This window comes from Canis lupus, chromosome 23, assembly GCF_011100685.1.
Source record: "Canis lupus familiaris isolate Mischka breed German Shepherd chromosome 23, alternate assembly UU_Cfam_GSD_1.0, whole genome shotgun sequence".
Lineage (NCBI taxonomy): Eukaryota > Metazoa > Chordata > Mammalia > Carnivora > Canidae > Canis > Canis lupus.
This window is the reverse complement of record NC_049244.1, coordinates 11,126,498-11,141,182: the sequence shown is the minus strand read 5'-3', so window position 1 is coordinate 11,141,182 and position 14,685 is coordinate 11,126,498. Positions and strand designations below refer to the sequence as shown.

Genomic DNA, 14,685 nt, shown 5'->3' with positions numbered 1-14,685 from the left:
GGGCCTCTCCTTTCCCCCAGCAGAATAGATACTTCTTTCCACTTGGCCAGTTCTTTGCTCACTTCCCCAGAGTAGCTTCTCCCAGTAACGCAGAGTTATTTTGATAGCCTGTTTCCACTTCCTGCTAGTTTACCTAACTGGGCACCAGTTTCACTAGGCGCTTAGCAAGATAGGGAGGAGACCATCCCTTCGATTCCTGAATGTGTGGTTTTTAGAAGTTTTCTCTCATTTGGGATAGATGTGGATTGATTGACTACGAATGGTTTTTCCTGCCTGGGTTCTAGCTGTTTGGGACCTGGAAAAGACTCCTTATGTGGGAGGATTCTAGAAGGACAAGAGTGGTGGGGGGCGGGTTATGTTGTCCACGATCTCAGTCTGTATCCTGGCTCAGGGCACTTGGAATGTTCCTCTCCAGCCTCTGTCCATCAGAATGGACCAGTTCTTCCTCTGGTCACTCTCCTTCCAAACCTTTTCAGGAGTCTAGACTTATCACTGTTTTTTTTCCTGCCAAGTCACATTCAAAAGAGTGTGAGATCCAATTAGTATCAGCTCAGCTGCTTTATCTCTGTTCAGAAGACAAGCTTAATAAATCACAGCATTCTTCTGGCTAGTTCTCGCTGACCATTACAAACCTATCTTTGATGAAATGGAAGTATATTCAATATATTCAATATTAGTATTCTAAACATATCTATTATGAATCTTACCCTTTTTTTCAAGGGGGAGAAAAACATAATATTCTTTGGGAAAATCCTCATGCACAGGCTGGTACGGGCTTCATCTTTACATCTCATTTCAAGGTCGGATGAATCTCATCCCACAACATTTGAATTTTAGGCAGTTAAGCTTTCATCCATGTGTTCTTTTTAAATGTAGGTTATACACATTCCTGTTAATTCTATGTTAAAATATTTTGTATTTTCTCAGTCTTATTGAGATTGTCTATTACATTCCTAACCAGTTGTCCATATTTTTTCTTGTTCTTGACACAAGAAAAGTACAGATTACATAGGAAGCTGTTTAAAATTCTTTTTTTTTTTTTTTGAAGCTGTTTAAAATTCATGTAGGTTTGGGGTCCTTTCCTCTGTGATTTAGCTAAGTCTGGGAATGGAGACAAGGGGTGCCCAGCATCTAGAGTGTGTGTGTATGTGTGACTTGTTGGAAGCCTCCCATCCTCACTTGAATAGAAAGTCTCTGGCTGATAGTTTCTGAATACTGGTAGGCAGCAGAAGAGTGCATCTTTCTCCTATCCAACTCAATGCCTCCCTTTAAACTCAGAAGTGCCTCAGTTTCCCTCTTCAGGATGTGTGTCATGAAGAGTTAACTTAGCAAGTGCGGGATGTTTAAGCCCTACATTGTTACAAAGAGACTGGCCCTTAACCTTTTTCTGGGAGATAACTTCTGAGCCTTTGGAATATCCTGCCTGTTAAGAGAGTCTGTATACATGGGGCCTTGAGCCATGCTAGATACTTTATGCTAACAATGTGAATTTTGGTGGGGGCCTTGGGCCATGACATATCAGCTTGACTTCCGGAGGGGCTGGAGGCTCCACATAGACCCTTCCTGCCCATGTGCCTTACCCATAATGAAACTCTGGACACCGGTGCTCCAGGGAGCTTCCCTGGCTGGCAGTATTTACCTGTGTTGTCCACAGTGTTGCTTGGAGGGTAAGCTCTGTCCACATACCTCCGCTGGGAAAGGACAAATGACAGCTTGCTCCGAGTCCTGCCTGGACTCTGCCCTATGTGCCTTTCATATATGCTGATTTTCACTGTAACAAATCTTAATTGTTAGTGTAACAGCTTTTCTGTGAGTCTTTCTAGCAAACCACTAAATCGCCTTGGGTGCCCCAAACTTAGGATATGAGAGCTTTTTATTTTACAAGACTCTTATAGAAAGGAATAATGATATCTGTCTGATATGCTGAGTTGCTCATTTTTTAAAAAGAGTTCAAACTGGATGTTAAAATTTTATGACTACATTTTTATTACCTTTAAAGTTGTTTCCTTGTTTTTTTTATTCATAAGGTAAAATGTATTGTTTTCCTAAATTTGATTTTTTTTCATTCCTAAAATTAGGCTTAGGTTGTATTGTATTTTTTAACATGACATTCTCTTTGACTCATTAACATTTATGATCTTGTATATGAATGATGGGTATTTTGACTTTTATCTTTGTCATAAGTAGGCAAAACTCTTAATTGCTAAAATTTAAAAATGTTTTATGAGAAACCTTTGTAAAATATGGTGCTTCCTGCCTTCTTAAACAGAGCACTCTACCCAATTTAACATTTTCTTGACTCACTACCCCCATTTTGAGCATTATGGTGTGTAATGGGCCCTGTGGTCCCATTGAGGTATGAACAGCTGCTGCTGCTCTGTTAAATGCTCCCCAGGCTTCTCTCTGTTTGGAGTTCTTGGGTTTGCTTCTTTTTTTTTTTCTTATGCCTTCAAGTCCCACTCTTTCTGTCATAGTCCCTCTCCTCCCTTTACTTGGCTCCTTTTTAATGGCTGTGGGATTAGAGGCTGCATAATTAAGCTTGTTATAGAATGATTTCCAAAATGGGAGTAAGTAGGCTCTGAGTAAGAGCCTGGGGCCCTATTCTCAAGATGAAAAGCATCCGCTTCATGTCATGGATTTTTAAATATACATTTTGGGTTTGGGGGGATATTTTACTCCCTTTTTAGTTGGTGATTGTTCTAGAGTTGAGTCATAAACTCAAATTCGTTTATCTGCTTGTGTGTCCATTTCTCTGTTTGTTCATTCCTTTGCCTGACAGTTGTTTCCTGAGCACCTCCATGGTGCTGTGTACTGGATAGCTGAACCTGAACAGGTTACAACATAGTCTGCCTCACAGATCACATGGGGGGTGCAGTCTGAACTGTGTTGTGGAAAGTTTTAATAATAAAGAACTTTTATTTATTTATTTTTATTCTTTCTGGGAATTTTCTTTTTTAAAAAAAGGATTTTATTTATTTATTAGAGAGAGAGAGAGCGAGAGAGTGAGCACGAGCACACAAGCAGGGGGAGAGGCAGAGGGCGAGGAAGAAGCAGGTTCCCTGTGGAACAGGGAGCCGGGTGCCGGCTGACCTGAGCCAAAGGCAGATGCTTAACCAATTGAGCCCCCAGGGGCCCCAGTGATTTTCGTTTCAGATTTTTAAGTTTTAATTAGAATAATACTGTGCAGAGAAGAGTTCATGGAGCAGGCCTGAGACTGCTCTCCTTAGAAAGGACTGCTTCCTGGGCTATCAGCTGGCCCTTGGCAGGCTGGCATCTTAGAACTTGGTGCCCAGAGTGTTTCCAGACTCCGTTTAACTGCTAAAGGGAGGTCAGGCTACCTGGGCTGTTGTGTAGACAGCAGGGTTGATGCTGAATGCCTGCTTTCTTCCTGGGAGGGGTTTTGATTCCTGTTAGAGGTTGCTGGTGTGTCCAGCCCCAGTAAAAACCATGATCACTTGAGTCTCTCATAGGCAGAAACACCCCATGCATGCACTGCATTTTCATTGCTGGAGAAGATTGTGCTCTGTCTGACCTTGCTCGGGTGGAAGAGAGCCTAAGGAAGCCTGTCCACCCCTCCTCCTTCATGATTCATCTGTATCTGGTGGGGTAGCTCTCCTGAGTCTCCACCATGAGCACCTCTCTGAACTTGAGGGTGCTCTTGGGGACCCTGCCACAAATGCCTAATTTTAATTGGTCTCTTACTATGCGTGCAGCCCAATACCCATCTTTTCCTGGATTGTCTTATTGAATCTTCCCCAAAACAGACCTCTGTGAGGCAGGTCAGTGTCCTCACTGCCATTGTCGGGTGAAGCTCTTTGAAGTTTCAGGACATGAAGCATCCTGTGTGGGTCCTGTACCTTATACATTTATTTCAGTGTCTTTATGTTTGACCATATGGCATATTTCTTCTGCTGTTTGGAGGAAAGGTTCAGTGACAAACCTGTTATTTTTTAAAATCACTTTATCCTTGCAGGTATGAGCACATCCTCACGGAGCCTGACCCAGTACCAGCATATGCTCTGAAGCTGCTAGTTGCCATGACTGAACACAACCCAACTTTTACCAGGTAGTGTAACTCCAGGTTTCTTTTTCTTGTCTTTCATCTATAAAATGAGTTTCATATATTCTAAAAATGTTAAAGATGATGAGATCCTGGGAGACCAAGGTTTGAGTTACCGAAGCAGTTCATTTGTCAAGGTTGGTGACTTGTGCGATCTCATGTTGATGCAATTTTGGGTCTCTATTTGTATCTCTTACTGGACTTTTTGTACTGTGAGACTCATGATTGCTTCAGAATGGTAAAGTCTTTAAAGAGGAAAAAAAAAACCCTCACACACGTACTTTAAGAAATGTCAATTAGTGCTTCCTATTGTACTGAGCAGTTTATTAAATCTGTGTAATGTCTATAGACTTATTTTCTACCATTTTGTTAAGTTGACATAGTTTCATTTAGCAGAGGAGAGCTTTGGCCTCTATTGAAGTTACTATGTGTGATGATCCCAAATATCTTAGAACTAGTTCCTAGGATGCTGGCAATTGCTTTCAGGCAGGTGCAGGATAGTTTGTCAGAGAGAGAGCCCCAGGTCTACAGATGGGGCAAAGAGGAGGCCCTAGGAGAAAGCTAGTTTTAGTTGTTAGGTGATGTCTGAGAACCTTTGGGTTCAGATACCATCTGCAGGTGTAATGCACTTCTGTGGTTGGTCTTTAGGAAAGAACTAAGTCACACAGCCCCAAACCCCTTGTTTTTTCATCTGCTCTGCCACAGAAGGTCTTGCATAATGATGAGCCACCAGCAGTATTACTAGGGAGCAGGAAAGTCTGTTTGTAGATACTCTCTGAATTTAGCTGGGCCAGGGCACAGAGGTATGCCATGACTGAGGTACAGGGGTGCCAAGGTGCTCTTGGGCTTTGGGGCATCTGTAGTGCTGAGGCTGCTGTAGATTCCAGGCCTATTGCCTTCTGCTGTGAGTGGCCTCACTTATTTCTAGAGAGTGACATATAAATGCTACCCTGTACTCTCTGTGCCATGTTGCAAAAGAAATTGGGGACCATTTACCCTTCCTAGTTCTAAATCCTGTGTCTCTCTAGCCTTTTAAAAGTTTGACCAATGAGCTTTCTGCACTCATCACTCAATGGCACTGTTCTCTCTTCCTACAGAAGATATTTCATTCTAAAGAATGTATCTGTATTAGAAGTCAAATATAAAGTCATACAATTACTTCTTTCCTGGAATTTTGATACCAGATGCCAATACTGTATACTGATGATATCCTCTCATTAGATTGGGTAGATTGCATTTACTTTTTTAATGTTGACTCTTGATCAGTCATGTTCATGTTTTCTAGGCTCTTTCTTCTTCTTGCCAACTCTATGAAATTCATCTGAATTGCCTCATACTGAGGGGAAGAACCTAGTGAAATTGATGACCTATATATACAGTCTTTTTATTTTAAAAATGAATACACTTGGGAGACACTTTATTCTTTTTTAATGTTAACACGCAGAATTCAATAAACTAATTTTTTTATAAATATTTTATTTATTAGAGAAAGAGGGAAAACATGAGCACGGGGAGGGGCAGGAGGAGAAGCAGGTTCCCCGTTAAGCAGGATCCCTGGATCATGACCTGAACTGAAGGCAGACGCTTAACTGACTGAGCCACCCAGGCGCCCTTCAATGAACTAATTTTTAAAAATGTTTTTCCTTGCTTTAGTGTGACAAGTCACATCTGAATATATTGTATGTGTATTACAATCCAGCAGTAAAATCAAGTGGTCCTCCAGGCTTCCTCATTTCCCTCCCACACTGCCATACACAGGTCTCTGTCCCAGGGGTAATACTTGCTGTTGCTTTGGTGTGTGTCTCTTCTGAATCTTTTCTGGCTGTTTAAATTCAATATGCATATACAGAAATAAATGGCTTTGCTTTCTGGCTGTTGATTTTTTAAAAAATCGTATAGTATCACTATATTTTTCTGAAATTTGTCTTTTTATTTGTCAAAATTATTGGGAGATTTTTTTATATAAGTATTTATTCATACCTTTGGCAATATCTTTGCCAAAATGAGATTTCATTTTGCATTTACTATCTACTGATAACGTTGAACCTTTTAATATTTATTTACTATATTTAATTTTAAAAGGTGCACAACCTTCAATCTTCAGTTCTTCTTCAAAGTATCTCTTGTAGAGAAAAACTCCATATATATATATATGCAAAGATTTCTACTTAGGCGAATAGTTTTTAAAATGAGAAAAATAATTTTTGAATTATATAATACAGTGTAACAGTTTGAATGGGCAAGATAAATTTGAGTGCAAAGATATCCAAATAATTTTGTTAATTAAAACTACTTTTGACTCTCCAGCACCCATTTAAAAAGCACCTCTGCTGTATGTAAGGTCTCTTTCTGGATTCATTCTTCTGTTCTCTTTGTTTTCTTTTCCTATGAAAGAGGCAAACAGTCTTGACAGAGGCTCCAGGGATCAAGAACAAAGCATTAAAAGCCTACTGCTGTCTCCCCAACCTCTCCCCACCCCATACTTTAAATGGGAAAGTCCTAGGCCCAGAGGCTGTAGCAACCTATGAGTAGCTTGCAAAGTCTACTCACACGCCTTGGAGGAGGGATGAAGACGGAAAAGTTATATGTAATTAGACCTCAGAGTTTGTATTTATTTCTCTAGCTGGAGTTTAAAAAACAGTGTAACATTTTGGAATTGGCAATAGATTTCCTTGGAGGAAAAAATATAGATAGATAGATAGATAAACAGATACAGATATATCAAAAGATAGATACTGAGAAGTCTTATTCCTCCCTCTATCCATTCTATTTTTCCTTCACTTCCCCATGATCACAAATGGCTAACTACCTTTGTTTATGTAGTGCCCTACTATAAGCTAATGTGAATATGTACTTTTTCCAGTTCTCCCTTTTATGCCCAAGTAGCATATTATGTATGTTTTCCTGACCCTTGTTTTTCTCACTTAACCCCAACATTTGCTTCTGTAGCAATATATAGAGAGCTTATGTTTTACAGTTACAGAATCTTCCATTGTATGGATATACTATAATTTATCTAATTAGTGTCCAGTGGATAGACTTGAGTTCTAATCTTGTGATATTGCAAACAATGAATAATCTTCTGTATCATCTTGTATGTATGCTTGTACATCTTATGGGATGAATTCCTAAAAATGGATTTAGGTTTCAAAGGATAAATGCAGAGGATCCCTGGGTGGCGCAGCGGTTTGGCGCCTGCCTTTGGCCCAGGGCACGATCCTGGAGACCCAGGATCAAATCCTACGTCGGGCTCCCGGTGCATGGAGCCTGCTTCTCCCTCTGCCTGTGTCTCTGCCTCTCTCTCTCTCTCTGTGTGTGTGTGACTATCATAAATAAAGCAAAACAAAACAAAACAAAAAAAAACAAAGGATGAATGCATTTGAAAACTTTTTTTTAGATATGGCCAAATTTTCCAACATAGGGATTTTACCATCTTGCGTCTCCAAGAGACATGTTTGAGGATGCCTGTTTTCCTGCAGCTTTCCCATCAGAATTTGTCATTAAACTTTGGAATTTTTCCAGCATGATGAAATAGATTATTTCAGAGTAATTTTAATTCACATTTCTCTTATCATGAGTGAGGTTAACTAACTCATTTTATTGTTGGGGCATTTGTATTTTTTTCTGCTCACGCTCTTTGCCAACAGTTCCTTGGTCTTGGCAGTGCCACTCCTCAAACTGAATCACTTCCTACTTGGCTTTCCATTGAGCAAATAAACCATAGTCTGCTAATCCATTTTACTTTAAACAACTTTCCTATTTTTTTGCTGTCTTGAATGGTTTGGCAATAAGTTTTCCTTTGAATGTTCCTTGGTGAATCTGTACACGTCTTTTTTGGGCACCGATGCTGGAGTAGAAGTACTAGCTCATAGAGCTTGTGCTTGCCCAGATTGAGTAGATATTGCTGAGGAATTTTCCAGATTCATTGTACCAATTTGCATTCCTACTGGCATTGTTTGGTTGTCATATAAGCTTTAAAAATTTTTTTTTAAAGTCAGGTTTATTGAGGAATAATTTACATAGGCTACAACTTATTCATTTTAGGTATACAGTTTTCTGAGTTTTGAGAAGTGTGTATAATTGTGCAACCACCACCTCTATCAAGATAGAGAATTTTCATCACACCAAAATGTTCTCTCATGCCCCTTTGAATGTTAGCTTATACAGATTCTGTTTGCTTATATAGATTCTGTTTGCTTGGAGAAGGATATGACCAGATTGATTTTATATTTCATTTTAACTTTTAAAATTTATTTTTTAAGAGGTGCCTGGGTAGCTCAGTTGGCTAAGTGTGACTCTTGGTTTCAGCTCAGGTCATGATCTCAGGGTTATGAGAGTGAGAAGATTGTCTCTATTCTTCCCCTTCCCCTACATGCATGTGTGCTGACTTGCATGCTCCCTCTCAAATAAATCTTAAAAAAAAAGAAAAAAATATTTTTTAGGAGTTAATGAATAACATATTACAGATTTCAGTATTTGAAAGAGTATACAGAGAAAGGCATATTTTCACTCAAGGTGAAAGCCACTCTTACCTGTGTGTGTGTGTGTGGTTTTTCATAGAGTTGGTAGTATGCTGAATGCACCATTCTGCACTTCTTTTTAAAAATACATACAACAGCTTATTGGGATATAATTCACATACCATCTGTACTTCTTTTTAACAGATACATAAGAATTGCATTTTATAAATACTCCATATTTATTTAACAAGTTCCATTTTGGTGAACATTTATGTTTTTCTAAACTTCTGATATCATAAAACAAAGCTATGATTAATGACATAGGCCATTCATTGCATGTGTGAATATATATGTGTAGAATAAGTAATGAAAAGTAGAATTACTTAATCAAAGGGTACATAAACCAGTGATTTCCAAATTTATCTGTACATTAGTGTCATCAGGGGAATCCTTTAAAAAAATCTAAAGACTGGCCACATCCCAGGCAAACTTAATAAAAATCTCCAGGGCTAGACACAGGCATAGTAATGTTAACCCTCTCCAAGTAATTACAGTATGCAGACAAGCTTGGGAACTACTAGTCTAACATTTGTATTTTGAAAAATGTTGTTCAATGCCCCCAATCTAGGTTGTGCCAGCTTATTCTCCACCAGCAGTGTATGAGAATATCTATTTGTGCCAAACCTTTACCACATTAATGTGTATCTGTGTTTGAAATTTGCCATTGTGTAGGTGAATATTGCCTCTTTGTTACTAATTTCTAGTTTTATTGCTTTGTGATTAGATAATATTTTTGTTTTTGCTAATTTTTATTTGATTCTATGGTCTAACATGTCAGTTTTTGTGAATGTATTATATTTAGTTGCTTACTGTAACTAAAACAAAGTTAGCTCTAGCCCTAAGAAGAGTGTTACCTATACTTTACTTTGACCTGTGTCTTAGAATGGTAACTCATTAACCTAGGAGGTTGTCCCGTCACCTGGTAGCAGTGACTTTTAGGCAAAATGCTGATCTTAAGTGTATATCAAGAGTAGAATGCCTTAATTTTCATATACAGATTTCTAGTAATATAAAATAAATCATTTATTATAAATCTAACTTCTTAGCTTCATCTGCATCATGTTCTTTGAAATATAGTCAGTGTAGCTTGCATATATAATTGACCCTTAACAATGTAGGAGTTAGAGGCATGGTCAAAACTCTGCATAACTTTTGACTCCCCTAAAACTTAAGTACTAGAAGCCTAGTATTGACTGGAGGTCTTATTGATAACATAAATTTTCGATCAACACATATTTTGTATGTTATATGTATTATATACATACATAAAGTAAGCTAGAGAAAAGAAAATGTTAAGAAGGTTGTAAGGAGAAGAGATGACATTTATAGTATTGTACTATATTTATTTTTTTAAAAATCCTTGTATAAGTAGACCCAAGCAGTTCAAACCAGTGTTGTTCTAGGGTCATCTGCATTAAGAGTTTAGAGTACCAAATGATAACCACTGGAACATTAAATCATTCTATGCCAAGTGCAACATTGTTTCATTGTTTTTTCTTATTTTGTAGGATTCTTAGTGGTAAAGAAGTCTTCAAAAACTTAGAGTACAATTGAGAATTTATTGTTCCTTCAAATAAGGGACAAGAGCATGATCAAATCTGCATTGTATCTGACCAGGATTTTTTTTTTTTTTTTTTTTTTTTTTTTAAAGCACCACTGCCCTGGTAAATCTAGTTTCTTGGGTTTATAACAGAAAGGTAAATTGTTTCCCATGTTGTTCCAATTTTACTATCAGAAGGGATGTGTTAATTCCTCTGAGCTCTGCCCTTTTCTCTCTCAATTTTACAGTAGGTTGCACCAAACCGTTGCTCTTAGGGAGAACAGTAGTAACCAGAAGCTTGTTTTCATTAAGAGCTAATTAGCTTTCAGCAAATCTTCCTTAACAAACAAATTGAATTTTAACTTCTTGAGCTCTTTTGGAACAAAATTTACCTCTTATCTCGAATTGCAAAAGGTGGTTTCTATTGTGTATCTAAGAATTACCATTTTAGTTTGCTCAAAAAATGTTAGAGCTGTTTGTTTTATGACAAGATTCACAGAAATGCCTTTAGAAGAATAAAATTTTAGTGATCTCTTAAATGAAATTCATGGTGAATCCATGCTATAGCTTTCAGTGAAAAATACTCCTGCCTTTATAGTCACCATGCTTCAGCTGACTTCCCTCATTGGTTTTTGGTTCACTTATTCATCCATCCATCCATCCATCCAATCAGCAACTACTGAATGATACAGAAATAAGGGACCCTAAGGTTATAGGAGACCCTAAGGGAATTTAACTCAAATAGTTGTATGATTTTGGCCAAGTTTCTTAACCTGTTTGTACCTAAGTTCCCTCATCTGGAAAATAGGGTTAATATTAGCATCCAGTCCACAGAAAATGCTATGCAAGTATTCCCCTTCTTCCTCCTCCCCCTTCCCCTTTCTCCTTTTCATATGATTAATGGAAGAACTAGTAAAAGAAGTACTCCTAGAGAAGGTATCCTCCTTGAGAGTAGAAAGAAATGTTTCATGACGCTGATCAAAACCAGAGCTCCAATGCCCTACGAAGAATTGGGGGAAAAAATTTTAATAACAGAAACAAATTGCATGCCTTTTGATTTATATTCCTCTTTTTTTGTTTTTTAGATTTCATTTATATGAAGAGAGAGAGAGTGCACTAGTAGGGCAGAGGGGAGGGACAGAGGAGAGGAAGAAGCAGGCTCCCCGCTGAGCAGGGAGCTCAATTCAGGATTCAGGGCCTGGGGCTCAATCCCAGGACTCCAGGATCATGACCTGAGCAGAAGGCAGACATTTAACTGACTGAGCCACCAAGATGCCCCTAATTTATATTAATAAATTAAATAAATATATTTTTTTGCCATATCTGATATATTTTAACTTAAATTTTATAGTTTGATAAAACTAAAAACCCCAATTATGAGAAATATCAGAGAGGTTTGAGAGGTTTCCCTGTAGTTAAAATAAGCCAGTTAGGTGTTTTGGCTCTTCTCAGTTAGCTGAATTTACCCAGCTAAATATTTCCTCTGATGAAATCTGTGAGTAAGATAACTATGTAATCAGTAACACTTTATTGTTAAAATGAGAATGAGTTGATTTCTCCAGAAATAATTGGCTGCTTCTCAAGTTGCCTATGGATATCAAAAAGCATCATCATGAGAAGCAAGTCAATCTGAGTCTTGGCAGCTCCCATTTCCATTCTAGGGTCACTCCTCTGTGGCTTTCCCATTTATTCTTTACTAGCACTCGCAGCATAAAACCCAGGGGTTTTGCAATAGGCACCGAGCCTTTGAGTGTCTATTTTTACCTTATCTTTCCTCCTTCGTGGACATAGCCCATTCCCCAGTGCTCCTAGCCACTTGTTGAAATTGGGTACATCTCTGCACTTCTTACAGAAGTATAGTCATTTCAGGGGATAGAGCAAATATAAAAGATTGAAAATACTGGGCAATTTTGAGTTTCCTCCTTTCATCAGCTCCTTAAACCAAAAACTTTATTTTCCTTTCTCTCCACCTCAATTTGGGATTAGAGTGCTGCACACTTGCGTAACACGCATATTGTTGGTCCTTAAATATTAGTTGAGAAGAATTTGGAAATTAAATGAAAATTACCCTAATGATCAACCTTGCTGGGATATTTTGTGTACTTCCACTGAGATGGTCCCTTTAACAGTTATAAGCATTGTTTTGCTCTTAGCACAGCATTTTACTTTTTTCAGGAAAATTCTTTTTCTTGAACCTCCAGTGGTTGGTAACTGTCTTTGAAAACTGTTAATAGAATAGCGCCTCACAATCAATCGAAGGCCATTTCTAGGTCAGAGTGGATGGTTTCAGTTTACTTTTTTGGTGTGACATTAACATTTAAGGAAAGCACTTAGAGTTTATTGTATACCTTTGCAAATAGTGCTTTCCTGATTGTGTATGGCAGAGGCCTACTCAATCTGAGAGGGAATTCAGTAAAGCTTTTGGTATTTTGCAAGATGTCCTTAGGTCTGTTGGAGAAAACTGGAGAAACAGGAGAAAACTGCCCTGGGAAAGATAGCTTGTTATACTCACAGATCCAAAGAGGAGGTGTGTACTGCACCAAAGGCAGCCCTGTGAAGAAGCAATAGGATTAGTCAAGAGGCAGGGGAAGTGACAGCAAAGTGTAGACAAGAGCCCTTATTGTAGTTTACGAATGAAGGAGGCAGGGAGCAAGTGTAGGCTTGACTAGTTTGAGTAATTTCACTGGATTGTGGGAGTGTAGGGGCTATCTCTGGTCACTTGGTACCTGGCCCCAGGGTGAATAGGGGCCAGCTCTGGTTCAGTACCTGGCCTTGGGGAACATCAGCTTGACCGGGAGTGGCCAAGGAGGCCATTGGGGTTATGGCTCTGGATTGGTTGATCTGCATAAGAAAGGAGAGCTTCAAGAAGAGTTGTTTGCTGTCTCTTGAGAATTAGTCAGCCCTGGGAAGGGCATTCCTTCCAGAATTGGCAAGACCTCAAGATGTGAAAAAAACAAAAATACAGAATAAAAAGGACATGATTAATACCCTGGGCTCAGGTCTTCGTTTTATACATGAGGAAACGAGGCCCCAGAGGGAATTTGTGTACTCCAAAGTTCAAGTCAATTTGAAGAAGATCAGATTTTGGATCAGACTTCCTGGTCCATTGTTCTTTGTACTATGCAGCAGAGCCACTTTTAAAAACAAACCCAAGTGAATATCACAGTGGACTTTGGAGTCTTATTTTTTTTTAAGTTTCATTGCATCACATTTATTGTAAGAGTGGTCCAGTACCTTAACACAGTCATCTTTATTGTCGTGTGGATCTATTAACAGCAAATGCATAATTCTCTGTTGTTTCCCTTCGCAATCATCACTAGGTGCTGGCACCATCTTTCTTTGATTTTTATCAATGTGGCAGCTCCTGGCACCATTCTGGTTAATAATATGATCCTGGTTCCTGGTTCAGTGGAACCTCTTCCTTCTCTTATCCTCCTAGGTTTGGGACACTCCTGTGCTGATGACTTTAAGCACATCAACGGAGTTGAAATCACTCTTTATTATGTTAATCATGCTATAATTCATCGCTGTATCTCCTATGTCGCAAATGTAGGTGTTTACATAAGCACTCATGGAGTAAGTATTAAATTAATTTTCTCATTCCACCCCTGCATTCTGATACTGATAGAGTTACAGAAGGGTATGAGCCTAAAACCTTAGGAACTGATTCAGGGCATTCTCTTTTCCTTAATGACGTGTGAGGAAAATCAACAGCAATTGAAATCTGTTTCGACATTGTGTTTTCAGAAAGGAAAAACTCTTAACAGGTTTTTTGCCTGCTACTGGTAGATGTATATATTTCTGCTTATTTTCTTCTATTATCTTGTTACTATCACAGAGCTTTTCCCTAAGTTCATGGTGAGCTGATAAACATTTCATTGCCTATCCTTACCATATGGTCTTCAGCTGGGTCCATTGAGATAGTTTGGCTCTCTCATCAGAAATAATCTTTGGGGGGGAGGGGGCAAGATGGCGGAGGAGTAGGGTCCCAGAGTCACCTGTCCTCATCAAATTACCTAGATAACTTTCAAATCATCCTGAAAACCAACGAATTCAGCCTGAGATTTAAGAGAGAACAGCTGCAATGCAACAGTGAGAAGAGTTTGCGCTGCTATCAAGTACAACTTGTTTTTGGCCACTCTTCACTGAGCAAAATGACTAGAAGGAAAAACTCACCTCAAAAGAAAGAATCAGAAACAGACCTCTCTCCCACAGAGTTACAAAATTTGGAGTACAATTCAATGTCAGAAAGCCAAATCAGAAGCACAATTATAAAGCTACTGGTGGCTCTAGAAAAAAGCATAAAGGATTCAAGAGACTTCATGACTCTAGAATTTAGATCTAATCAGGCAGAAATTAAAAAATCAATTAAATGAGATGCAATCCAAACTAGAGGTCCTAACAATGAGGGTTAATGAGGTAGAAAAAAGAGCAGGTGACACAGAAGACAAGTTGATGGCAAGGAAGGAAACTGAGGAAAAAAGAGAAAAACAAAAGATCATGAGGAGAGGTTAAGGGAAATAAATGACAGCCTCAGAAGGAAAAATCTACATTTAATTGGGGTT

General features: G+C 38.6%; 1 protein-coding gene across 4 annotated transcripts in view; it reads left to right on the top strand.

Moving 5' to 3' along the window:
* Positions 1-14,685, top strand: part of ULK4 (unc-51 like kinase 4) — a 603,320-nt gene that overhangs the window by 271,172 nt on the left and 317,463 nt on the right. For all 4 annotated transcript variants that reach the window (XM_038570533.1, XM_038570534.1, XM_038570535.1 and 1 more), the window contains one exon: positions 3,974-4,066. In XM_038570533.1, coding sequence (XP_038426461.1) covers positions 3,974-4,066 — 93 coding nt within the window. The remainder of the gene's footprint in view (positions 1-3,973; positions 4,067-14,685) is intronic.